At 37.0% G+C, this 27,378-nt stretch overlaps 1 protein-coding gene across 1 annotated transcript; it reads right to left on the bottom strand.

Moving 5' to 3' along the window:
* Nucleotides 1-22,737, bottom strand: LOC100888431 (guanine deaminase). Its single transcript, XM_031000047.1, has 13 exons — nucleotides 22,457-22,737; nucleotides 15,796-15,884; nucleotides 14,770-14,941; nucleotides 12,743-12,830; nucleotides 12,341-12,443; nucleotides 11,583-11,718; nucleotides 9,714-9,821; nucleotides 8,570-8,667; nucleotides 5,766-5,833; nucleotides 4,936-5,091; nucleotides 4,421-4,584; nucleotides 4,024-4,051; nucleotides 1-2,886 (listed from the first exon to the last, which is right to left on the bottom strand). Exons 1-13 carry the CDS (start codon nucleotides 22,583-22,585, stop codon nucleotides 2,795-2,797), a joined length of 1,431 nt encoding a protein of 476 aa, XP_030855907.1. The 5' UTR covers nucleotides 22,586-22,737; the 3' UTR covers nucleotides 1-2,794.
* Between the last annotated feature and the right edge of the window lie 4,641 nt (nucleotides 22,738-27,378).

Below are 27,378 nucleotides of genomic sequence, written 5' to 3'. Positions count from 1 at the left end.
ACTGTCCTATTTGCTTCTAAAAATCGTACTAAATACGACTAAATCGAACTGGTTGGCAGGTCTGAGTCAGCGTATTTCAAGCATCAAGTAAATCACAGAACATTGGATTCCAGGAAATTCTTCATGGAAACAGCCATGAAAACAGTAGAATTGCTGGCAAAATTAGAGAGTCTAAACAGGAAAGAAGAGCAGGAATTAATCAGAAGGAGCAACTTGCTGTTCAGACAGAATTAGCTACAGCTACAGCCCAAGCAGCAGCATTACAACAGTGTGATAATTCAGTAAAGTCAAGAATGTAGATTATTAAAAAGAAAAATCAACACAAGAAAGCAAGAACCAAGAACTTGTGCAAGACGTACGAGTGTGGAACTAACCCTCGTATTGATGTTAACTGGGTAAAGCTGCAACGACAACAAACCAAACTTACATACATGCTGTTAGAATGCCACATGAAGTCGCTTTACCTCAAAGGAACATTCAGCCTTTTGACAGGAATCCGCTGCACTACCACGCCTTTAAGAGGGCCTTTCAGTATGTAGTAGAGTCTAAGATATCAGACAACTCTGACAAGCTACATTACTTGGAACGATACACCAGGGGAAAGGCGAATGAGATGGTGAGAAGTTGCATGTATGAAGGTGATGCCAAGGCAGCATTCAACAAAGCAACTATGCTCCCAGAAAGCAAGTTTGACTCCATGATCAACAAGGCAATGGCATGGCCAAACATTAGATGTGAGGATCCGGAGGGTACCGGTATGCTAAGTCTTTTCATTGTTTGTGACTGAGCTAGGCGATATGGCTAAGGACCTAAACCTTCAACAGGTGATTGACTACGCATATCAAAGCTGCTGTTCAGACTGCAAGATAGATGGAGGAGCTTTGAGGATGGTGTACTTCAGAATCGGGATGAGCCCCTCTTATTCGAAGATGTGGTAAGCTTTATCAGTAAACAACCCCATCTATGGTAATAATGGAGGATCTGCCAAAGCTGGAGAAACACAAACAAAGACAAAAACCTTCCCAGCATGAAGAAGAGTGAGGAAGTGAAGTGTTTTTATTGTGACAAAGAAAATCACCCTACAGCATAATGCATGGCCCTGGGAAAGAAACCTCATGAAGAGAAATTTGCAATTTGAAAATCAAAAGGGCTGTGCTTTGCTTGCCTTCAGTCTTCATATCTTGCCAAGGATTGTAAACATAGGATGACCTGCAGGATCTGTCAATAGATGTGTCTCTAAAACTTTAAATTTGAACTCACTACTGTGGCTCCATCTAACGTTCTTCATGTCAAGTCGATCAGAATGCTATAATACAATGATTCTATCAATTCCTATTGTTGTCCAAACAAAACAAGAACAAGAAAGCGGAAATTCAAAGCAGGAGAAGTGGTTAAAAATCTGTCGTTTCCCAGGGTTACTGCCAGTGATTTTTCTTTTTTCATTTTTTCTATAACTTATAAATTTCAAATCGGACGAGAGATGGCACTCTTACATTAGTTTGGCATCTACAAAATTGCTGTCCTCCCTTTTTGAATTTTTTTGCATAGGTTGAAAATGTGTCTCCCTCTGTAATTGAACTTGGGTCACTGGCTTAGACACCAATGCCTTAGTCACAGAGACGGGCCAGTGGCTTCGGTGACACCAGGTTCAATTGACCGACGGATTGACAAATTTTCAAAAAGGATCTAAATATCATCTGTTCAGTGCCAGAAGGGTGTTAACTCATATCATGACTCCGCATACATGGTCTGTCCTTCTGGCTTGCTACAGATAATAAGAGGTATATATGAATCATAACAAATATTACTTTGAATTTTAAAAAAGAAAAAAAAGAAACCTAAGTCACCCTAAATTCATAAAACCCACATCAAGAAAAGAGCACTAGACAAGGCTCAATGCACAATGATAATGTAAGAATTGCCTGAGGTTTTACAATGACTTCTTAAAGCACACATTTTCAGTATCTACATCAAATACTACCCTATGAGTGAGGGCATCCATACGCTATCAAATGCAGCAAAGTTTCCTTGAGGACACTGTTAGAATACTGGTGTGTGTTTGGTTTGATTGCTATAAATAGGACATTGTATTTTATAGTGATATGGGTGATTGCAACAAAATCAAAGAGATAACTAAAATAACTCAAGTAAAATAATCCCAAAGCACACAGGTGAAACACATTCATTATAAGTTAAACATTTTCGAAAACACGCTGCACATTCTTTAATTATTCACTAATAAAGAAAATAATCTACAAAATTGTGAACAAAACATGACTGAAAATAAGAGAAACCTAGGGCAGGTATTGGTCACTCATGTGAAAGGTCGTTTTTGGGTCAAATTTGGGTCTCTCCGAATCAAAATCAAAATGTTGATAGTACAATAGTACAATCAGTGCGCATGATTTGTTCATAGATATATATATATATATATATATATTAATTTCTCCTCTTTCTGTTAAAAGGCAATTAAAGAAGGATATATAATTGAATTTGAAATAAATATCTTGCCCAGTAGATTAAATGCCATGATTTACAGTCAATTTGACAATGGCATTGTAATCTGTGCTCAGAGTTAGAAGGGTATTAGCTCCATATGTTATAACACAGAGTTAACATCCTTCTGACTATCAACATATGATCTCATCTCTCAACACATACAATACGAGACAAATCAAACTGTCTACCAAAGATTCTTCTTCTCCTGCTTTATCTTATAAAGAGGAAAAACTTGAAACAGAAAGATATTCAAATCGTATCCTCTTGCTCTCTTCCCAAAGCACGATTAAGCTGACTATTGTTGTTGTTGTTGTTTTGTCTCCTCATCCTTGAATGGCTTGACTTTCCTTCCACACACGTAGACCTCCTCGATATTTCTATCATCCCCTAGGGATAAGAATGAAAATAAGAAGAAGAAAAAAAAAGAGTCAGCTTTTTGCAATAATAATCACAATATCATTGATAGCACTGAATCTATCTTTGTCTTGCTAAGCTGTTATACCTTCTTATTAATGAAACTAATCTGATTTATATCATATTAAGGTTTAAGGTTTATTCTATACATTGCAAACTAAATCCTATTTGATATATCATCTGGTATGTCACTTGAATGTAACTCCTTTTATAAAACTACAGAGAACCGAACAGTAGAGGGCACTCTATTGAATTGCCATAAGTGAATATTTGATCCACACTAATGCAGACAGTGCTCTATTGTACAATTAGGCTACCACTAGCATGAACGAGTATACAAATAATACACAGCAGTGAGGGCATTAGTAAGAATTACCCACACAAGGTACCTTTGGAACAGGCTAACACACCCCAGGCAATAGCCAAGGGTTTTTGGACTGTTTCGAAGGTACAGAGTGTGGGTAATTTTACTAATGCCCGAACAAAATGATGTGTATTATTTATTTGTTTTATATGATGATCTTTTATTTGTTTTATATGATGATGTTTGATTTGTTTTATAAAATGATGTTTTATAACATGATTTGGATAAGGACCGGTCATTACCATTGGGGTAATGACCGGTCATTACCCAAATTACGTGTTAGGCAAAATAAATGCCTGGTCACGTGTACGCTTTCAACTAATCATTTGATTAGGATCTACGTCATCATCTTATAAAAAGTAATAATATCAGCCATTCCCCTGTCAAAACGATTTAGAGGTTTTTCACTCATTACCTTAATCCACTATAAGATCACAGCAATAACAGTGGCATAACTACTGGTGTGGCCCTGGGGCATATAACCCCATAGAATCGAGGGGGGGGGGGAGGAGAATGTAAAGAGAAAGAGAAAGATAGACAACAACAAAATAGAAAGGGAAAGTAAATGTGAAAAGAAGATGATAGGGCCTTCAACAATACCCTTTCCCTTTATAATCGGTGGCCATGAAAATTTGTATGCCATCCACGCAGTAACACTTGTGCCCCCCCCCCCCCCCCCCCCCCCCACTCCATGGTTGTACTCAAGCTATGCCACTGCCCTGAAAATGTACTTTTATTGATCTTACCTCGGAAGAAGAACTTTTGAACCACGTCCTGCACAAACAATCAAAACCAGAAAGAAAATGTCACCATTAGAGATTCTTATCAGAAAATAAAAATTAAGAAATCATAAGGTGTTTTGAGTTATTTAATATTTTTATGTCACCTGTCATTTAAAAAAAATCTTTTTTTGCTCCACAATGATTATGACCTCTAAAATCTGAGATAGACTGTACACAAATCTAAAATTAGAAAGACAAAAAAAAATACTACTACTACTGTCTCTTCTCTTGACTTTGTTCATGTCATTGTGCATCTCAGTGCTATATCTTAATATTTCCCGCAAAAAAATATATAGGATGAAATTGATACGCAAACTGACAAACTCAAAATTCACAAACCTTTTATCTATATTTACATTGCATCTTGAAAATTTACCACAGATTTCAAACTCACCTCAAGTGAATCTTCGTATGCAGCATTTTCAAAGATTTCAAACGGTGAGTCTTCCGTATCCATGGTAACCAGTAATGCATCAAATTCCTTGCCCACTTCAAAGTTACCAACTGTGTCCTCTATCCCAAGAACTAAATAAAACATGAAGAAAAAGAACAAAAATTGATATAAAACTCACATGCTTATTGCTCTATAACTGGGGCAGAAATATGAAGACTTCATTAACAATGACCACTCGACTCTGAAATACAGTAACAATGATTTGTTTTTTTTTTCAAACTAGAAATCCAACTGGTTAATGTTTTAAGAAGCTTGCTTAGAATCCTTCTCCGACCCCCCCCCCCCCCCCCTCCACCTCTCCTGTAAGTAAACTGTAACGACAAAGACCCAATTATTTATCACCGGGAGAGATCATTACATACAGGTCTAACTGTGTATATTACTAAGAAAGATGTTACATCGGTAATACATGAAGACCGTACCTTCGCTACCACCTAATGTTGCTAACTGGAAGATTTCTTTAAAATCAAGGTGTCTATATGGATGCTCTGGTAGATGTTGTATACTCTGCACGTTGGTTGCGGTGACAGCATCTCGTATGGCTCCAAACATGGACGGATTATAACCACCAGACACATCTACATAAGAAAAAAAGGGATTATATTAGGCATACCGGTAGAACAATGGCGTTCAATTTCAAAGGCACACCTCATGATCAAATTAGAACCTCTATAAAGTTTTACAGATCTAATGATATCGGATCACTGATAAACTGTGTTTTTACAAAGATTTTATACACAGTAATAAATTACTGGAAATAATCCAATGAAAGCCAATAGCTGTCAGTCAGCAGAAGAGTGAGTCGGGAATGTTTGCATGTTTCTTTTTTACACTAGGTGATTCTATGTTAAAGGGATCCGGTAACTTTGTCTCAGATTCTGAAACAAATCCTGGATTTAGCTCATGCTGCAATGATAATTATAAACCTTTAGGTCAGTCAGGAACCCCATGACTTTTACAAGCCGATCGCCTGTCTGATTATCAAGATATTAATGATTGGAAATCAAAACCAAATTTTGCGTTTTCCTAATGGTTTTCATAACACAACAGTCTATTGGGGAAAATTAGTATGGTAAAACTGGTCACTCAAAGATTTTTACTTTTTTGAGGCACTTCTTGATCATTTTGAAGCGCAATTTTGTTAGGTCTTCAATATTACACCACATCATAGACACTGATAACATGTAGGGCTGTGCATCTCAGATTTAACATTGTTAAACAATGCCTTTAAGAAAACGACCTTTGACCTTACCTGTTCCTAGCCCGAGTTTGACACCACTGTCCTTCATCTTCCTACAGTCCATCACACCACTCCTTAACCTGATAAAAGATTCAAAAGATTTGGGACATTTTTGTGGATTACAAAAATGGTCACAGTTGAAGAGGAAAATAGCCACATTGGTTTACATGTCACACAAAGTAGGTTGTTCAAAGACTAGCTATTGAAGTTGACAATTTTTGTGACATTACTTTATACTGTCAGTCAAACATATGATCTAATGGGATATCTCTTGACCTGTTTTAATGTAATATATATGTACATCTTTGTAATTTTAAATTTTAACAACCTACACTGCAAATTTTTCAAGTACTCAAATCAAATGATCAACAAAAATATGCTTATTGTCAAATATGAGGGTGTTTCCTCTATGTTGAGTAGTTCTTCATGTCACTATTGCTTAGTTTAGTTAAATAATTTACGAGCTATCATCCAATTGCCTTACATCCTTTACAGATCATTGAGGTCAATTTTTTGTTTAAAGCTCTAAATTACATCATCAATCCTTGAATTTAAGGGATATCCTATTCAGCATGCAAGGATAGATAGAGTACCGATACAGGAAATATAAATTTGGTCATCATTGATTCTTATGAAATACACACACAAACACCCACGCAGCTCATTCATTATTGCTCAATCAGACCACATTATTATTAGCTACATATTTACTGCATGAATGACCTTCAATTCAGTTGAAGTACACATCGGTTGCTCCCCAGCCCCCACTCCCACCCCCTCTCTTTCTCTTATTTTGTATTGTAGCTGGGATGATGTGACTGGCTAAGGTCATGGATGATATCATTTCAATAAACATGATCCAAGAGGGAACAGTCAACATCATTTGTATTATCTCATCAAGCCTACTAAATCCCATTGGCTACGTGTAGGTCATACCACATACCACAGTTGCTATTGTCTATTTAAAATCACTTAATCACAAAATGTCACATAACCATTCTATCATAAATTTAGTGTAAAGCAATTTCTTGAGTAGTATACTGAGGTTTGAGCAATGGACCCTGTATTATTTGCTCCTTGTGTGGATAAATTTTGTTTAAAGAGAAATCCAACTTTTATAGCAAACTACTAGAAGAAAGCAGAATATTCATAGAAGCAGCCTGGTGAAAGTTCTAAAGAAATTGGAACAAAAAAATGATATAGTTATGAATTTTTGAAAGTTGTAATCCCCATGGGCTGAGTTGAGGTCCCTGTGATGTAATGGCAGACAACTTTCTTATTTGGTCCAACAAATAAAATGACTAAAATTTCAATTTTTCAAAAATAATATGCTATGCATAAAATATTTTGAGTAGTGCCCAAAGGAAGAAAGAACTTGGGAGAAAAACAGAAATTAATGATAATTCTGTACATGATAAATGGAAGAGTTGTCAATGTCTTCGTCACAATCCACAGACCAAATTGCCTATTTGAGATTCGCACAAAATTTAGTGATCGCATATTTCAAACATTCATTATTCTCTTAATTATTACTGATATGATTTATTTCAAACTTTCACCACTCTGTTTATCTTAGGTTTCTGTTCTCGTACAAATGATCTTATTACAAGGGTTGGATTCCCCTTTAGAGGCTCATAGAAGTGGGTTCTCATTAGGCACGTCTTCATCATCTCGAGATTGCCAAATAGCCCGCTATTTCTGATTCGGGAAATAATCCCGAAGTTACAAATCGCGTCTTCATCAGCTCGAGATTCGACCTCGAAACTTGAAACTCGACCATGAGAAATTAGCTCGAGATATTTTGCTCAGCGTTAGCGCATAGTGCGAGTCTTCGGTCTGGTGAAGACGTACCGGACAAATAGCTGGATATTTTGCCAAATAGTGGGATATTTTGCAAACTATCTCAAGATATCTTGGGATGACAATCCCGACCAAATATCCCGCTAATTGCTACTTCGGTCTGATGAAGACGCAAATTAGCTGGATAGTTTGCAATGGGGATAGTTCAAATAGCTGGATATTTGGCAATCTCAAAATAATGAAGTGAAGACAGGCCTATTGGGAATTTGACATTATTCAGGTGCTTACTCAATAACAGGTGTTGTCAATCACCAAGAGTGAACTTCACTTTTACGACCATCAGGTCTTGTGCAATGCTTTGTGCTCTAAACAATTACCACCATAAGGAATTCTCATCATGATAAACTTCTCTCACTCTCAAGATATGAAGGCAAGCTGGAGTATTTTTTTATGGGACAACATGTTCGCTGCCTGAGAGACCTGTGCACACATTAAATGGTAATTCAACCAAATCCGGAGTCAGCGAATTATGATGCAATACACATGGATACCGACCAATATGTGGCTTTAAAACTCAAACATAGATCCCATGGTTTCCAGAATACCATTCATCAATGTATCGGTGTGTGCAGTTATGACAATTACTCCCGCTTTCCTCCAAGTTGTGAATAAGTGCTTGGGCAATCAGTTCGCTCCTAATATGTGGCTTTTAAAGCCCCACTGCACTACTTATAGCTACTTGCGCCCTCTATACGACTAACAGTACCCATTGATCCCCATGATGCCCGTCTTGTTATGTTAATTGAGAGCTGATTTGATGAGATAACCACCTGCCAGTGACCTTGCAGGGAAGTCTAATCCCTCCATGCCAAACTACTGCAGAGGGGCTTTAAGACTTTGTAAATGCAATATAATTCTTTAATGTGCATTCTATCTAATTCTCTCATGCATTCTATCACAAAATATTAGTATCGATTGTGGAAGAGGTTCACAAAAGAAATTAAAAACCAACTTACGAGAAGTTTGAGCAGGGGCAATGTGACATAGCTGAACCTCTGTCTTTGAAGGTCTGGATTTCATCATCATCCAAGTACACACAGTGGGCCATCAGAGTCTGATAAAAGATATCATCAATCAAATCATTCATTGGATGCATACTGGCTAAACCAGGCTACTCTCAAAATCACCACAAAAACTGAACTTGTCGGACATGTTATCCAATACATGTCCTACAATGATACTTTCTAAGATATGTGTTGTTTAGGTAAATATAATCTTTTTGTGATAAAGATGTTGTTCTTGATGATGATGACGATGATGGAAACGGGAGAAAGTGTTTCACAAAGATCCTAAGTCGAACTTAACTCTAAGTTGGACTTCAAAGTTGTGGAGAGCCATTTGTAGCCTTAAAATAAAGTATATTAAAAAGTGAAAATTCAAGCATTTTAGACTTTTATAAATTCCACATCACGAACATGAAATTTTCTTGGTAATAGAAAATATGAATGATTTGAATCAACATTTTACGCCTTTTAAAATAAGTTTTACAAAACATTTTCATAGATGGTAACGGCTTTCCATATTTGTTAAGTCCAATTTAGAGATAAGTTTAACTTAGGATCTTTGTGAAACACCCCCCTGATGATGCAATACTAAATGTATGAGACTATGCTCCGATCATAACTCTTACTATCTTGCCATGGTAAACAAATATACCATGCACTGAGCGCAGACGACAGTACTGCGACTGCGACCGATAGCACATTGATCTTGATCGATCGCATATATATGACGTCATCCATGGAACAGTGCACTATACCATGGATGACGTCATGATTACATCATAGCAATGTTATATTTGGTCACGTGCTGCTATGTTGACCAATCACTGAACAGGATTTCATTGATCAAAATATAATTTCATCCATGCTTACTCAGAATGAGGGTGGGGGGCCTGGGTACAAGGTTCCAACTGTTAACTTGAAGAGATTTAGAGTCATTTAAAGTCATCACGATCTACAACCCAATCATTTTGTGGGTAGCACGTCACTCTAGTAGTTCTCCGAAGGGATACGGAAAATGAGAGGATAAGTAAACATACAGAAGGAGAAGGATTCAGACAAAAGAGAACAAGAAAGTAGATAGTGAAAATATATTTACCTTGTCAGTCATGAGTCCACATTTGTCATAGACATCTGTGTAGTTCTTACAATCAGGATAAGCCTCTAATACACTCTTGATCTCATCTCTGTTTTCAGATATATGACTCTAGAAAAACAGAAGAGAGAGAGACAAAAAATGTTAAAGTAACATGATGCTTATGGATGATATTTATGGAAAACACTGATTAAAGATAAACTTTAGTACTGGTAATGCGATTGCATTGTGAAAGAAAAGGTGTGGAAAGGATCAGAAACAGTTGATCATGTAGCATGTAAGTATTGGTGTGCACTGCAAGGTTCTGGAGTCATCAAAATCATAATAAATTTGACCAAGTCTTGGTAAAGTAACAAGCACTGTACACAAGAAGCTATATATGGGACAACACACATGGTGTCGGGGCTAGTACTACCTTGATTTCCTTGTCTTTCTATGCTCATTTCTCAGCCAATATAAATTTTCTTCCAAAATTGTTTGGCACATGTCATTTATTTGTAATCTTGAACATTCAGTGTAAGTTTTGTTTGATTCTGTGAGAATTAATTTTCTTTTTTTTTACCAGAACTGGAGTTTATCTTTAAATATTACAGTATTAAAAATACCTGATTTTAGAGACTTAATACAATATTCATGACTTGTGATTACATTTTGTTGCATTTTCGTTTACATTAGAATATAATACACTATACATTTATATGTTATCACCTTATATCTTTACAATGACAATGAGGTGGTATGATCTAACAACTATTGCTACGCCGTCAAATACCCACACTAACCAAAACCCTGATCCATCCTGATCCATCCTGATCCATCCCATACTATATATTTATACCTAACCCTAACCCAAGAAGGTGCCATATGGCTAATTTAGATAAACACTCAATTTTGTTATTTAATACCTATCAGTAATACCATATACCATTTGGCCATATTAGTTAATATTGATTAGATAAGAATGACTGCTATTTCAAGGTGTTTACAATTTACATGTTTACAAATTAAACCTGGATTGAAGATGCCATATGGCTAATTTAGATAAACACTCAATTTTGTCAATTAATATCTACCAGTAATACCATATACCATTTGATTACTGGTAATTAGTTCTACTTTAATATATGCCATATGACTATTTTATTATTCCTTTTTCCTGATAACCATCTGAACAGCAGGGCTGTTTTTCAATGCATTAATAACCTCACATATGTCATGTTACCTTGAACACAATTTAGCCTGCATAGTGCGGTTACTTCGCAATGATGTAAATACTTTTGATTTTTATTTCTTTATTGCAACAAAACCTCGGGGTTGGATTTCAAATACAAACAGATGGATAAAACTAGTAGAAATAACTTACACTAAGTCAAAGAAAGGGTCGAGCCTGTTACATAAATATATGAATAATATTGTGCTACAATCAAATTATTACATAATATTATAAAATAAATTAAAGTAAAGTCACGAGTACAGACTTATTCCCCTCTTAATACCTTCCTACACTAAACATGTGATCTCCTCATCTTTCCGAAAGGATTAAAAGGGCTCAGTAATTACACAAATCTTAACATTCAAATTTGTACAGGTTTAGATACGTTTTGTTTGCTTAAATTGATAAATGAATGAACGATAGTGGGGATCTGACATCTGCTCTAGCGACAACCACTCCAGGATTTATTTTTGTCATGGATATATTTAAAGGTTGGTGCTAGGTTGGAAATTGGATCATAGCTTAGGTCTACAGTTCTGGTTTGGGATCGATTTAGAGTTAGGTCGAGGGTTGAAGTTTGGAAATATCTTGAGTAGGAAATTGTCTGCGGATATATTGTCGCTGAACAATGTGCTGTACAACCATTGATAGTTACTCACCTGCACACGTATATTGTGTTTTTTAGCAAGCTCTCCCAAACCTGTCATGAGTTCCCAGGAACACGTGATAGCAAAGCGGGGCGTGATGACAGGAGCTATAAGAGGGTTGTCTAAGTCTTTCATCTTCTCAATAAACCTAATCAGAAGAATCATGTCATACAAACAATTAGAATAACAATCTGTAGGTGTTGTTTTCGTTTATCGAAGGAGTAATCATACAAGAATGCAATACAAATCATCTGTTTGGAATCACTCATATCATACTTTAACACAAAGTTAATGCCCCTGTGGCTATTTTATTTCATTTTTTGAATATCGATGCTGGATTTTTTTTAAATCACAGGATAGTTCATAAAAATAATTATATTCTGTCGAGAGCAAGAAGTGCATTGACGCACATCACTCCACTTACCTTACGATCAATATTTTCTGAACCTGTAGATGTAAATTTGGGCATAATTATTTGACTACCGGTAAAACTAAAGTGAGAAAGATGCAGGCAGAGCCTTGAAATTATATTTGTTAACAAATATTGGATGCCTATTATCATTCTTTGTAACTAATATCAAATTTGAATTAAGAATTCCCATAATGCCATTAGTCATTACCTTCAACTTATGCATGTGTCCTTCATGACAAAGACACAAGAATTTAACAAACTGGGAATTAGTAATTTTAACTACCAGTATATTCTTTGCAGATAACAAGCACTGAATAATCACATACTAGCTACTTTGGATTAAATCAGTAGTTCTTACCATTCTGTGTCTGCTAAGGACTGGCCCAGTGTTTCTATGTAATTTGAAGGTGAATTCTTGTCTGCATTCACTTTTCCAACAAATGCCCTTTGACCCAGGTCAGCTGTAACAGGCAGGGAAAAAATGAATACTTGAATGACATCATGTAATAATATGGATTTCAGGTAGATGATGTCTTCTGGTACTCAGAACTAACAAACATTTAAATAAAGATAATCATAACTCATTGCCTTGACAGTGAATTACTTTTATATCAAAAATATCTGAAAAACATGGATAGAATGTCTTGCACAGACACCTTTTGAAACAAGTTGAACTATATGATACCAAATTATTCATTACATTTCATTCCAATGTCTTTTTCAATACGAATACAAAACATCTGTAGGTGCTGAACCTCACCTGCAATTTCTGCTAACTTAAGAGAAGATTCCTTATGAATTGTTGCAAAGTAAGTGGCTGTTGTTGTACCGCATGTTAATGTACGCCTCTGTGGAGAACAAACACAAAGACATACCTAGTACATCAGGAGGGGACATTGGGGAGCTACAATGTACATGCAGAACTTTAATAGTAGGTTACTTTGACAGTCAAATGTCTGATCCTATTGAATTCATTTCAGTTCAAAATGACAGTTTCTTCCAGTTATACAAAGCTTTCACATTTTACTGATCATTTAAATAAAATGTAGGTAGTAAATAGTTTAAGAGCATTGGGATAAACGATGCAGGACAGAAGGCTTAGAATCCCATGCAAGGCAAGAGCTTGTGATGGGTACCCATGTATGGTTTGGTTTGGTTTTGATTGAAGGAGAGCATATATAGGATGCAACCAAGGGACAAACTGCTTCAAGTCCTAACAAAAGGACAGGATCACAGAGAATGAATGCCTTGTCAGAGGGCACAGGTGCATCGGCCAATTATTGAATTTATGACCTAAACTATGGTCACTGCTCCAACGACTGGACACGCTGTATAGCCAGGGGTCAATACAACAGGGATTCAGTACTCTTGGACCAATCTCACCCCCCCCCCCCTGAATTAGGATTAAGGCCCCTATAAAATTGCCAAATGTTCACAGGGGTCTGGTGCACACTGAATCTTAATATTTTGCTAAGGACATCCAAGAAAATGGTTAGTATGCATCCTTGGTATAGAATCATACTGGTAAGCGGCCCAAAATATCTGTATTTTTATGTTTGCAATATTTACTGTCGAATAAATAACAGACTACTGATAATAATAATATGATAATCTGGATATACATATAGCCCTTAATACGAATTACCATCTAAGTGCTTTACAGATATTATTATCCCAGTCATCACGTTCATTCACCAATGTGTGCACCATCTCCACTCCCTTGGGAGTATTCCTACCATATGGTCACTGTGGGGGCATATGGCATATAACACAAAGGCCTTTGTCATCCTACCAGGCCCCAATCCTCTCCTGGGTAGGGAGTTGCAGATGAAGATCAATGCCTTGCCAAAGGACAGTGTCGCGTCGGGGATTGAACCTACGACCTTTGCATTTTAAGTCAAGTGCTTAAACCACTGGACTATGACACCTCTACAGATCTACCTCTTGATACTGCGAGGAGTTTGAATCTCCAATATATTTTGATTGCTTAGTGTTGTTCACACAAAAGATGAATACCTGTTCTCATTTTCTGAATTCTACTCTGCAGCAAATATTGAGCAATGAAAACAACTGTAGGTGAGCGGGGCATGCATCATCGATCATCTTCATTTAACAAAAATCAGGCCCTATTTTAACAATGAAGATAGAATCTTGTGACCAAGGAAGAGGTATAAGTGATACATCCCCTCAGGCAATGCAGGCAATCCTGTCTCAATGTTTTCAGAGTCGTACAGGGTCACACAGTCTACTAAGTATTAACAAATCATAAAAGCATTGATTTGGAAAATACCGGTAATTAATGTACCATGACATAATGATTTATAGAATAGAGTTCCCTGAAAAATCATTCATGACTGCTTCCATACAGCAATATGTGTGGTATTGTAGCAGTACAATGTCAAAGGTTCCCATTACTCATGCCCCTGTGACTTATGAGCTGGCTAAGCGCTTTCCTTACAACTATGCAATACAGTTTTGTGCTGTAAAACCAGAAGCTCCTGAGTGCATGAAACTTTTGCAAATTTCAAAGCGGTTCAGATTGACAACAGTTTCATGCCATAAAACACTTAAACTCTGACTGACACAACACACCATTTTTGCAATACCTGGTATATTGATATTTATTTCAGCAAAAATGGTTGTCACTTACAATTTGTAAAAGTTTATAACTGTGCACACTGCTGTCAATGTGTAGTGAATTTTACTTTAACAGAATGAATTCTACAAGATGCCCATTTTCGTCACCCAGGTTAAGAGAGACAACTAACTACCAGTACACATACTCACCACCACTTTCTTGTAGGCATGAGTAGCAAAGTCCAGATCACTGAACTTGGCTTCTGTTGGATAGGTGTAACGGCTCAGCCAATCAAGTAACGTAAGGTCCAGGGCGGTGCCGGCGTAGACGGACTGGGGGGCGTGGATGTGGGTATCGATGAGACCAGGCATCACAAACTGGCTGTACAGTAATAAAGAATTAAAGGATGGTATACTTTCACGACTCTTAAGTGTTAGGCATAGCTCTAATATTTTACAATAGAGGGTAGTCTTTAAAAAAAATCTCTGACAAGCAGAAAAGGGGGGGGGATGCAAATCCCTGAGAACCCACAGAGCCCCCCCCCCCCCAAGTCTACATAATAATAGGGGCATAAAGTCAACAAATGAAGAGTTTGTGAACAAAAGCAGCATGAAACTAATGCATATTATTTTATAATTACCTTCTTTTTTTTTCTTCAGGATTTTCTATTATTTCTGAGACAGTGAGTCTGCAGTCTTCAATTGGTAATTTCAATGCCAATCCCTATCTAAAAGCCCAAAATTTGTGCTTTGAATTTGACAATTGTTCTTAAAATGACTTGGAGCGCAGACCTGCGATGGTTCTCTATAGATAGTACTATACCACAGCACACCTGAATAAATTATATTAAATGCATTTCAAAAAGTATTGTGATTATTAGAAAATAATCCCTTCTCAGTTGACAGTTATATGAATGTTATCTTGATTTTACCCTTGGGCAAAGGGCAGGCTTTCATTCATATTAACAGTTGAATATAATATCTTTTGAAAATTCCAAATTTGGAAAAACTTTAGGGAGTTTCATTATGAAATTCTTTTATATAACAAGCACGAACATTGCAATTTTATTTGATCTCAATTTTTTTTCTTCACAATTCAAAGAGCCACTGGAAAACAGTCCTAACTAGAAAGCACACGGAAATGCACATTTAAAAGTGTTGTGATGTTTATTATAAATGTGCTTTTTGATTCATCATCACACGTTTAGACAAATTCATTTCATAAACAATACTTACTACTTTGTCAAGTATTTCACACATCCTTTGGAAAGATTATGCTGGTCCAAAAGTTTGTCTAAATCCTCTTTCGGCTGCACAAATAATATCTGTTTAGAATTCAATACAGAGAAGAAATAAGTGTACGGAAAACATAAAAAAGTGTCTGAAGTTTTACAGTGTCAACATCACAAGAACAGTTTCAAAAGTATTTGTTTTAGAATTTTTCTGTTAGAGGGTTTGTAAATCATAAACAGTTACCAGAATGCTCCTAAAGACACTTAAACGGGCACTGAACTGTTTTCACTCAGCCCTTTCTGATGTAAATTGCAAATCTGAAAATAAATTGTAACCTAACTGCCAGAGAGCCACAAACATTTCAACTTCATGGTTTCACCAGTGATTAACTAAACTTTATCATTTCACCACAGCCCACATGTACATGTAGATGTTTTCAAGGAATTAACCTCGAACTAAAAATTGGCATGATGAAAGCTGCAATCCTGATATTCATTTTAACCTATTTGTGAGTTACGTGGGTGAGTCAATAATGGTATCAAACTGGTCAAAAGAGTATAATAACAACTAGCTGTCAGCAAATTTATCAAAGAAAATACAATAGGCTAGTCAATCACAAGGGAAATGAGGCTCAGATGATCAAACACAGGCCTACAATTCAAATTTACTTCCACATCCATACATTCATACTTATTAAATGCTTGTGACCATCTTTTTGTTATCAAAGGCCAGGTTTTTGTTATTTTGTGTTGACTTTCTCTATATTGGAGACAGCTTGTCTACAAACTAGGCGTTTTTATGGAAGAGCGGTTGATTGATTACATTCAGGAATCTAACAATACTTTGATACAGATGATTGCTGATATGATTTAAAAGTGGTTAAATGATATCATCCTTTTTGTTTTAATCCTTAAAAACTTATTGTATGAAATAATTTGTTAAAGTCATTACAATTCATCAAGTTCTTCCTACCAATATCTAATATTTCAATGATAGAATTACGATTTGTATAATCATGTGGTATTTGATAAAGGAATATATACGGCCACAGAACAGACAACCACAGAACATAACAACCGTATGTTCAAATTTTGAACATATACGGCTCATGAATACACTCTAAAAAGTTCATTCCGAACCCCTTCTAAAAAAAGTAAGTGTGGACTGTGGAGCCCATATAACCAAATGCATGTTAATAATACATGTGTCCATCAATTTCATGTTGAGATTATAACTTATGATATTTGACTTCAGAAAATCAAATCAAATATTTAGACATCTTGTGAAATGTGAAGACTCGTCTAAAATTAATTCAATTTGTTTTAAAGGAATTACCTGCAAACTTGATTAAAACAATGAATCTACAAACACCAAGATATTTGCATCAATTTATTTCATATCTGATTATCTGATACACATAATTTGTAATGTGCTAAAATCATAATAAATGGGACAATGTTTCTGAATATACTATAATTTGACTCTTGGAGCCAAGTCTGACTTGAAAAGAGCCTGGGATTTTATGACTTCATATTTATTGCATGGGTTCTGGTTCCAAGCTTGAAGTGTTAATTGAGCTATTGTGATAATATTTGACATACCATTCAATCTTCAAAGTACATACATAGGCGCATTTATAACTGTCAAATACCACATTTCAAAAAAATTGTGATGTTTCACGCTCCCGCTTACACTTGGCATGTTTTGGTTGGTAATGCGCATGCGCGGTCTTCTGATGCAAAAAGCTTTTTCGATCAGCTGTTTTTACACCGTGGCTACTGCAGTCCAAGAACACAGCTAGGCTGAGCTAGCCCAGCTCCTAAAAATCGCAATGTTTCTGCTGCGAGCATTTATTCTCACCAAACACACCAAAAAATAACACTTTGGTTTGGAATGTTTCAGGCTTGGCACTTTTGCCGGTAAAGTGTAGTTGCCTTGGAAACATCACTGAAACATCGCGGTCAGGCTCAGGTTCGGCATTATCGGGCGTGTCTGGATGCAAGTGTAAATGGCCCTCATAATTACATATTGTATAATCAGTTTGAAGGTTTTTTCCTCAAAATTGTTGCGCATAAAAGTTAACAATGGAAACATGCAGTGAAAAATGCTCTTTCCCTCTTTGACAGGTAAATTTCCATAGAATAAAACAAATTAATGTGACAGTTGGAAAGGCGTATTTTGATGAAATATCTCTTTTGTTTGAATTGACAGGAGGAATACGGTATATAAAACAAATATTGACTGCTTATTTTACAGGTGACGTTTAAAAGTAGGCCTATAACTCCTCGGTGATCTCGAGACTGCACTCTGCCCCTCGATTTCTGTCTCGGGTCACAATACAGTTTTGAGACTACCTTGGGAAATAGTTTTAAACACGCCCCTCAGAGCAGTCAATATTTGTAATTTTGTTTACAATGCATTACCACTGAAGGACATGTGAATAATTTCTAGGAACCACAGTCAATTAAGTATCTCTCATCAATAGGCCCGTCTTCACTTTCTCAAGATTGCCAAATATCCAGCTATTTGAACTATCCCGATCGCAAACTATCCAGCTATTTGCGTCTTCATTAGACCGAAGTAGCAAATTAGCTGGATAGTTGGTCGGGATAATATCCCAAGATATCTCGGTCTAGTTTGCAAAATATCCCACTATTTCCGAACTAGCGGGATAGTTTGCGACCGTCTTCATTAGACCGAAGTCTGGAGTCAAATATCCCGATCACATCATGCACAACGATTTCCGGTTCGCACATGCGATCTACATGTATACAGCTCAGCGCGCTAGTACAACCACTGACCTCGAGTAAGCACGGAAAACCGCAAACTAGACTGAGATATCTTGGGATATTATCCCGACCAACTATCCAGCTAATTTGCTACTTCGGTCTAATGAAGACGCAAATTAGCTGGATAGTTTGCGATCGGGATAGTTCAAATAGCTGAATATTTGGCAATCTCGAGATAGTGCAGACACGCCTAATGGTTACAGACCTTCAGATCAAACAATCTCATTCAAAAAGTTCAATAATGCATGGCCTATTCATTGCACAAGGACTCACAGGCCCGAATTCACAAAGGAGGTTTGAGCTCAGACCAAGGTTTTCGTACGTCATATGACGCGTTTTACGCATTTTTTACAAACCTGGTTTGTAAAGAACAAAAGGAGGTTTGGCGAAACAAAAGGAGGTTTGAGCTCAAACCTTGCTTTGTGAATTCGGGCCAAAGAGCCTGTGTTTTTTCCTTCCAACTACAGGTGTATGGGACCATGTGATGAGGCTGCGTCATGTTTTCAACTACATGTATGTGGCAGCATTAACAACAAGTTATAAGAAAGAACTTTCCATTACTATTTTTGCAGGAAGCATAAACCATCCTTCTATGATCTATCCAAATGAGAACACATTTAAATTGTCAAGGGTAGACATCAACAAATTCCCACAATGTCTCAAATCATGGGTCCGTATGTTTAGCAGCAATCGGTTTTGGGAGGTGTAATCATCCAAATTGTTTGAAACTTCCTACAGAAGGAATAACAAAAGTTTACAAAAAGAAAACTGGTTCCTAGAGGTAGACAACATAAAATACTGAATAATACCAACTATACCAAGGGCTAGCCTAGGAACACATGTTTTTTTGAGCCCTATAGTTAACAGTCACTCTATAAGGCAATTTAATTCCCTACCTTAAAAGTTTTTTAAAGCAAGGAGTAATTTCTCTAATATATACTGAGAGAAATATTCATTTTCAGCAATAATAATTTCCATAGCAACGTCAGGATACAAAAAAGTAAGTCACACATTGATGATTTCTCTTGAAATACAATTGTATTCTCTGGGTAAATTTGTTGGAACCTGAATACATGTACGTGTTGCTTGGATACACAACAAAGCAACCAATTAATGGATTTGTTATACTTGAGTGAAAAACCCTGAAAACCACAATTATTTAGATTGAGGTCGACCCACATGGTCTGTTCTTACCATCACAAATAATGGTAGTAAATTTATTAAAAGATTTTTGAACAATTAATAAATTTTAAAAAGTGAAATCGGGAAACTGTACTATCAAGGCTATTGCTTGATCCAGATTGATCGTAAGTCCTCCATTCAATCATAAACTTACAAATTCCTATCTCTTCAGTACAGAGTTGCTATTGATATCAAGATGAATTTCAAGATTTGTAGTTTTGTATCAATCAAAATACTGTGAGGTTGAAAGTATGAATTTTGAGTGTAAGATGAATTATGTTGGTGGGCTTACTACTCACACAACACAATGGAATCCGCCCCCTTTCTTTGAAGCTTGGGCTGGATGAGATTTTGTTCTGCATGGGCAGGTGGTTCACGCTTGTATCTTTGTGGAGTCTTGCCTCTTGGGCATGTTTCCCTGACCCCTGGGTTGCATTATTGTAAAGCATTCCTACATGATTTTAACATTTTATGTTTTTTGCCGCCTTTTTTATCTCTGTTTTTTTCTATTCATTTTTGTTGCTGTTCTGTTCTAGTTTTATTTTTCAATCCCCATTATAATCGGTTGTTAACATTGTGATTATGTTTGATTCAATAAAATATATCAAATAATTAAAAAAAAAGGTTCAATTCAATCATAACTGTTCATATCAAAACGGGGCCAAGTAAAAGAGAATTTAGCTTCCTGTAATCCATTGATACGAAGACTCCCAAATACCGTATTATTGCTTTCTTTAACATTATGCAAGATTGTTTACAAGATTGAGACAACTTTGCTTCTATCCGGATTACTGCAATCCTGGACTACCACAGATAAACAGTACAACAGCCTACATTGAATTGAATTGAATTGAAGACCAACAGCCCATGGACCAAAGTATCATTCTTGCAGGCATTCCAAAGCGTACCGGTATACAGCACTGGTTCAATACTGGTTCAATACGCATGAGCATTCTTCTTCTTCAAGATAATCTGCCTCCTTCAATACAGATGCCATGTACAGTATACTAAGGCTGTGCATAACCGTGTAATGAGGTACTCGAGTACAGTCCCAGGCTTACAGGCGAATACTTGAACGCCATGTTTGTGTTTTTTGCCACCACCATACATAGAAATAGAAGTATCCCAGGTCCGTCTTCGAAAACTCCCGCGATTTTACTTTGATTTGCAGTTGAAGGCGCCGATTTAATAATAATAGTAAATAATGTTGTTGTTAAAACCAAAGATGATAGACTACTATCCTCAGAGTCCAAACAGAAATCCAGACAATTGGTCCCAGTTTCTGAGTGGTGAGTTGACTAGTGATTGAGCAGGGAAACCATGCCGGTGCTCTGCCTGGACAGTGCCAGGTGAGGCGCGTGAGCACAATTTTTTTTTTTTTAAATGGCGGCCGAGGACTCGTCGCAGCCTTAGTGTATACTCTGCCTGATTGGTGTGTGCAGGTGCAGCCGTGCAGGTGGACAACTACAATGTATATCGGGGTTTCCCCTACTACTATATGAATAGTGCAGTGGGTTCTTAGCATGTACACGGGCCTACATTTAAAGTCCTATCCGAGGGACGGATTGTTTTCCACTTAACATAGCCTGCGTCTATGAAACAAGGGGAGGGGCACGTTAACACAAAACGCAGGCTCGGGATACAAACCCGAGATCGACAGGCAGACGCTTTACCGACTGAGCCAACTCGCCTCTGTCTATGCTTTGGTTTGCTGGAGTGGTATACGTATAAACGTATCCGGGCTAACTCGCCCCACGGGACATCTCGCCCCGGCCTCAAAGACTGGGGCGAGATGTCCCGACATGATTCACCGATCGAGAGATACCAATGTATATGTTTGAGCTTATTGTGACTTAATAATGCCATTTACAACCACAATCTGTAATGGAATTGTGTTAAATGATACTATTGAAGACAATCTATAACTTGAACTTCTCTTTAGGTAAAATGACCAAAAAAAATGGCATTTCGGACAATTTACTCACAGCTCGCAATTCGCATTGCCGCACGTACAATAAATGTGCATTGTATCGACTCGGACCACTGAAATTCGAACAGTGTTTTTGTCATTACTCTAAATCACTGCAAAAATATCTTTTTCATAATGTATGAAGGTCTATTTTTGATTCCTGGCATAAATTTCGTTATTGAGAAGTCGAATGTACCACATTTTAGACGAGATAGCTGATGTTTGTTCAATTGTTCACATTCTTTCGTCCTGGCCGTAAACTAGCAGACTACTGCTAGTGCTACCGTTGGGACATCTCGCCCCCGTCTTTGAGGCTGGGGCGAGATGTCCCGTGGGGCGAGTTAGCCCGACTCCGTATAAACCTACTGAAGATTGTTATCAAATTTGTACAGCATTCGATCATCATCACAGCAGATTAAAAAATTTAAAGAGAATTCATCCAGATTCCAGAATATTCATGTCACCAAATCAACATTCACATTTCAATTTACAACATTTGACAGTAAAAACATCATCATTGCCTGGCCTTGAAACCAAATGCACATTTATTACACAATCAATATTACTTAGGTCCACATGCATGATCATGTTGATATACTTACTACTACCAAGGAGACTGATGGTACCTCCTTGCTACTACTTACTCTTACTGGCTAGTAGTAATAACTCCACGGTCTATTTAATTTCCACTTTAACCACAAGAAACGAGAACATGCCTAATTACCTTCCCCTTTCGCACACCAATAACTTGATCTTGGAGTATGACCATCGGTGATGCTTTTGTAGCGTGTATCAACGTGCCACAAAAAACCATGGCATCGCCATTGTCATTGGAGATGATGTTTCCAGCCATTTTAGCAACGAGGTTCGCACAATTCACAAGCCCAACAGAAACAGCTTCGGTGCACCTGCGATCGAGTCGTGTTGTATACTACCAAAATATACAAATCCTAGCTAGATAGCAGTAGCAGCGCGCGCAGCGACGTCTATCTACGGTACGGTTGTTTTACTTTGACATTCACTTTGTACATACTGGGTCGTACGTTCGGGCGTCCGTACCTTGAACGATCTGCGCGCGCGTAACCCCTAAACCATACGAGCGAGGCGAGGAATCAAAAGTTTTTTTGATCTTCTTCGATGGTGTAGGATTAATGAACATCTATCGTTTCCCTTGACCCTTTCTTAGCAACAATTTTACAAATGTTCAAGAAAATAAACATTACTGCCTTACTGGGAGAGAAGGGTCTTGAGGGGAGGTTTAGGGAGGTTACGGGGGGGGGGGGGGGGGGGGGGGGGGGAGTTCACATTGCATGTTCAGGAGGGTGTGAAGGAGGCGTGAAAGGGGTGTGTCCCAAATGGACCGATATCGTTGGCTAATTAGTATCTGGTTGGAAAAACCTTTTCGTCGATCCCCGGCAATTTGCTCATAAAGTTAATGTGGCATAATTAACAATTTTCCCCTTTTTATTTGAACATGCATCTGCTCATCCCTCTCTCTTTGTCTCACGAAGGAAATTTAGATGACTTGTAAGATTGTTTAATGGTTGCCTATTATCAGAAATAGTCAATTTTAAAGTTTTCTGTTGAACATGTAGTTAATTCGTCCCCCCCCCCCACTCCGGGGTCGGAGGGACCGCATGCGTGTTCCCAAAATTGCTGGTAAAGAGGTACTTTTCACACACAAAAATCTGGCTCGTAATACACAAAAATCCGGCCTGTATTGACTTCACATACTGGACTTAGGGTTTTTTTTCTTCAAAAGGAGGAACATGCATACGCGTACCCTAAATAACACTGAGTGGGGGGGGGGGGGGCGGGAATTCTACCAGCTAGTTGTTATTCTTTTGTGCCAGCTATGGATATACACCTCAAAGCTTCTGGACAACTTAATGAAATATGGATAAAATTGGACCCTAATAATTTTGAAATACAAATAGGAATACACTTGTATTGTATAACTGCCTTTTTATTTAAATTTTACCTTTGCTCCATATTACCCTAAATTGAATCAATTTGTGTATTTTAATACCGAAGGTATCATGCAAACTTGTACCATTTTGTCGAATAACATCTGTAGATCAGGAACTTTTAAGCAATCACAACCTTATCTTGTTTCCAAAAAGAAATAGCAGTAAAAAATAAAAGCAAATATCATAGTATTGCAGTCATATTCCAGAGGTAATTTGAATAGAAAGCAAGATTTAATCGTAGAACACTTGGGCCTGTATAATTCAAGTTAAACACAACACAAGAAATATTAATCCTCATTACTGTCAATTATGACTTAAGGACGTAGGTCCCTTAGCTGATTAGTATAGTAGCACACATATGATTTAGCAGTCAAGCAAAACATACACTCGCAAATTAATATTCAATAAAATCTGAGAATGTATGCCATTATCTAGATCTATTAGAAATAAATAATTTTTTAAAATCCTTCCCTAAACTGGGGTAAAAATAAATATTCCACCATTATGACCAACAGTGTACAATAGAGAGAGAGGGAATGAGAGAATATGGTAAAGTTCAATTCCACTCCAAAAATAATTTGCTTTTAATAGATGCAGAAAAACAAGAGAAACAGAGCAAACAAAATTATAATAAAATCGGATAACTGATAGAGATAGGCAGATAAGAGCAACCAAGATAGTCTGGATCTACAGAGAGACATCAATCGCCCGGTTGCTTGGGAACAACGCTGGCAAATGAAATTCAACAAAACAAAATGTTATGCAATGCATTTTACTCACAAAAAGAAGTTAATCGAAACACAGTATCGAATGGGGGATTCCGTCTTGGAAGTCATACTCAAGCACGCATATTTGGGGGTAGAACTTGACAGTAAACTCAGCTGTGCAAATCACATCCAAAACGTTACATCAAGGGCAAATCGGATGCTTGGATTACTTCGGAGAAACCTCTTTAGCTGCTCTCCCAAAGTAAAAGCAGTGTATAAAACTCTCGTCAGGCCCGACTTGAGTACTGTGCCTCAGTATGGGAACCCTTATCAGAAGCAGGGGCGTCTCCAAAGGGGGGTGTGGGGGTGCGACACCCCCCCCCCCCATCTGTCAGGATATTGTCGGTAAAATTGCGCTGCCGTCGGGAAAAAAAGAAAAGGGGGGAAGAGAGGAAAGGGAAAGGAAAGAAAAAAAGAAAAGGAAAGGAAAAGAAAGAAAGAAAAAAAGGAAAGAAAGGAAAAGAAAGGAAAGAAAAGAGAAGAAAGAAAGAGAAAAAAGAAAAAGAGGGAGGAGAGGAAAGAAAGGAAAAGAAAGAAAAGTATAAAAACAAAAAAGAGAGAAGGGAAACAAAAGAAACGCGGGATGAAAGAGAGGAGAGAGAGGGGAGGTAAGAGCCTGAGATAGGAGGAGTGGGAGTAAAAGAGAGAGGGGGGTTGTTGGGTGGAGTCGTCTCGTCGAGGGAGCAAGAAAGACACGGGTAAATATATTGCTGTGTCGGGTCAGCTGTGTCGGTATTCTTGCTCGATCCTCGTGTATATCAATGCAGAAGTTTGAAGTCGGTGAGATGTATATTGTCGGTCGGCCGACAAGTTTTTTTCCCTACGAACTGTGACTTTTTATCCGCTGTGACGACTTCGAGAGTGACTACAACTACAATACTCGAAGTTTCACTTTCCTTTAAATGACATCCTCTTCCACATTTTGCCATCAAATTTATGGCGAATTTGGGGCTCCCAACACTTTAGAGGGGCTTTAACCGAGTGTTGGAGTTAAGTTTTAGAACAATATTTGCAAAGTTTTAATGGTAATTTAAATTAATATAATTTGTTATGCAAATTCCGTTTCTTTTACTTATCAGCTATTTTCTTCTAAACCGCTTAGAGGCAATTTGCAATTTGCGGTGTACAAATATCTTATTATTATTATTATTAATATGGACCTTTATATTTTTTTATTTTTAATCATTGTTTATGCTAATCATTATCAGAAACACAAAACTTTCACAAATCACATCATATTCTTTTTATATAAGATATCTAAAGTCAAGAAAAATACAAATGACAAAATGTAGTACTCATATTTATAGTGTTCCTTTTTATTAGTTCACATTAAAATAGGGGAAATGAGGTTGGGAGGTATCCTTTCTATTTCCTTTTTTGTACAAAAAACATACAATAATATTCATCATCATCATCATCAACATCATCATCATCATCATCATCATTAACATCATCGATAACATCATCATCATCATTAACATGACGCGTATATCAAAATACTGTCCCCATTATATATATTGAGATTTTGGTAGATATGTGTGAGGTAATATATAGCCAGGCGAATGATAGGCTGTGAATGGCCCATTGTAATACAGTCAAATACATAGGTGCAGTCAGTCTAAGCTGTTTAAAGGTAAGTCCGCCCTGGTATTAAGTTGGTTTTAATAAAAGCACAAAAATGAGAGGAACAGGTCAGTTAAAAAAAAAAAATTATGAATTTTTCAAGTTGCGATCAATCAAACACAAATTGGCAACTCTGTGACCTATCTTGCGACGTACCCTCTAGTTTGCCCTGTACTAAAATACTTCAAAAATCTATATTTTCCCTTTTAAAAATTGTCAATCATACAATCACCTTAAATATTATTATTGCAAAAATGTTTTTATACAACCTCTGTATGAAACAAACCTGTTCCGTCATCAATAACTAAGAAAATGAAAGTTTATGACATTTTCTGTACAGAGCAAACTGGAGAGGAGCAATAAACAATAGTGCGAATTTGATTTTGATTGGTCACAATTTTCAACAATTCATAAATTTCTTATTTTTAATCAGAATTTGCTCAAACTTTCAGTAACTTATTTCTCTCATTTTTCTGCTTCTATTTAAACCCAACTTAATATCAGTGACTTTCCCTTTAAAGTGATATTGGGTATATGCGAGTGTGGAGCTCATCAAAAGCATTAGGGTCAGCATATTGACAAATGAAGCAAGATTTGTATAATGCTGTGCATAATTAAAACACAATGATGTAAATCATGACTACTCTCAACATTTGGAAACTTACAACTTTGAATGTACTTTTAGATAAAACCACTAAACCATCATAGGTTGGGGGTTCAACATAGTTTACGCTAATCAATTTTGTTCTCAAGCATGCATGAATTCCGGTTAAATGGAAATGACATTGTATCACTGTGTTTCGTGCAGTGACTCTTTATTGGCTGTGGAGTGCGTGTGTGCTGGGCAATTTGCATCCACTTTTTCTAGGCCACATAATTTAAATGACCATCCATGCTTAGTATCAAACTCAACCAAGTGAATGTGAAACAAATAGTGCCATCTATGTCTCATCTCAACAACTACATGGGTTTTACATCCCTGGGATATTGATTGATGGCAATGAAGTCTACCTGCTGATAGATCACGAACAAAAAGCAGGAATACATGACAAATACAGATTTTAGCCATTTTTAAGGAACCTGAATTTGTCAAAGAGTTCAAGGATGCATCTCTTATTTTGGTTTTTATCATGGAATATCCTGTGTCCAAAATACATCTCTAATTTTTGGATGTTGCGGATCTTGGAACAAAAGTACTCCTCATTTTGCATCTGTGAAATATGAACAAAGAGCGTTGAAAAAGCACTGATTTTCCATTGAATTCAGAACAGAACAGTTAACATATT

The sequence above is a fragment of the Strongylocentrotus purpuratus genome, unplaced genomic scaffold (genome assembly GCF_000002235.5).
Source record: "Strongylocentrotus purpuratus isolate Spur 01 unplaced genomic scaffold, Spur_5.0 spur5_scaffold_6, whole genome shotgun sequence".
In the NCBI taxonomy this organism is placed as follows: Eukaryota; Metazoa; Echinodermata; class Echinoidea; order Camarodonta; family Strongylocentrotidae; genus Strongylocentrotus; species Strongylocentrotus purpuratus.
The sequence above is the reverse complement of the archived record's forward strand: the minus strand, read 5'-3'. Positions and strand labels throughout refer to the sequence as shown.

Coding starts and splice junctions, on each gene's coding strand:
- LOC100888431 (XM_031000047.1), bottom strand. CDS start 22,585: ATGGCTGGAAACATCATCTCCAATGACAATGGCGATGCCATGGTTTTT. Junction 5,834..8,569: donor TGCCCCTGCTCAAACTTCTC/GTAAGTTGGTTT, acceptor ATCTTTTATCAG/GTTAAGGAGTGGTGTGATGG. Junction 4,585..4,935: donor AACATTAGGTGGTAGCGAAG/GTACGGTCTTCA, acceptor TGTTTTATTTAG/TTCTTGGGATAGAGGACACA.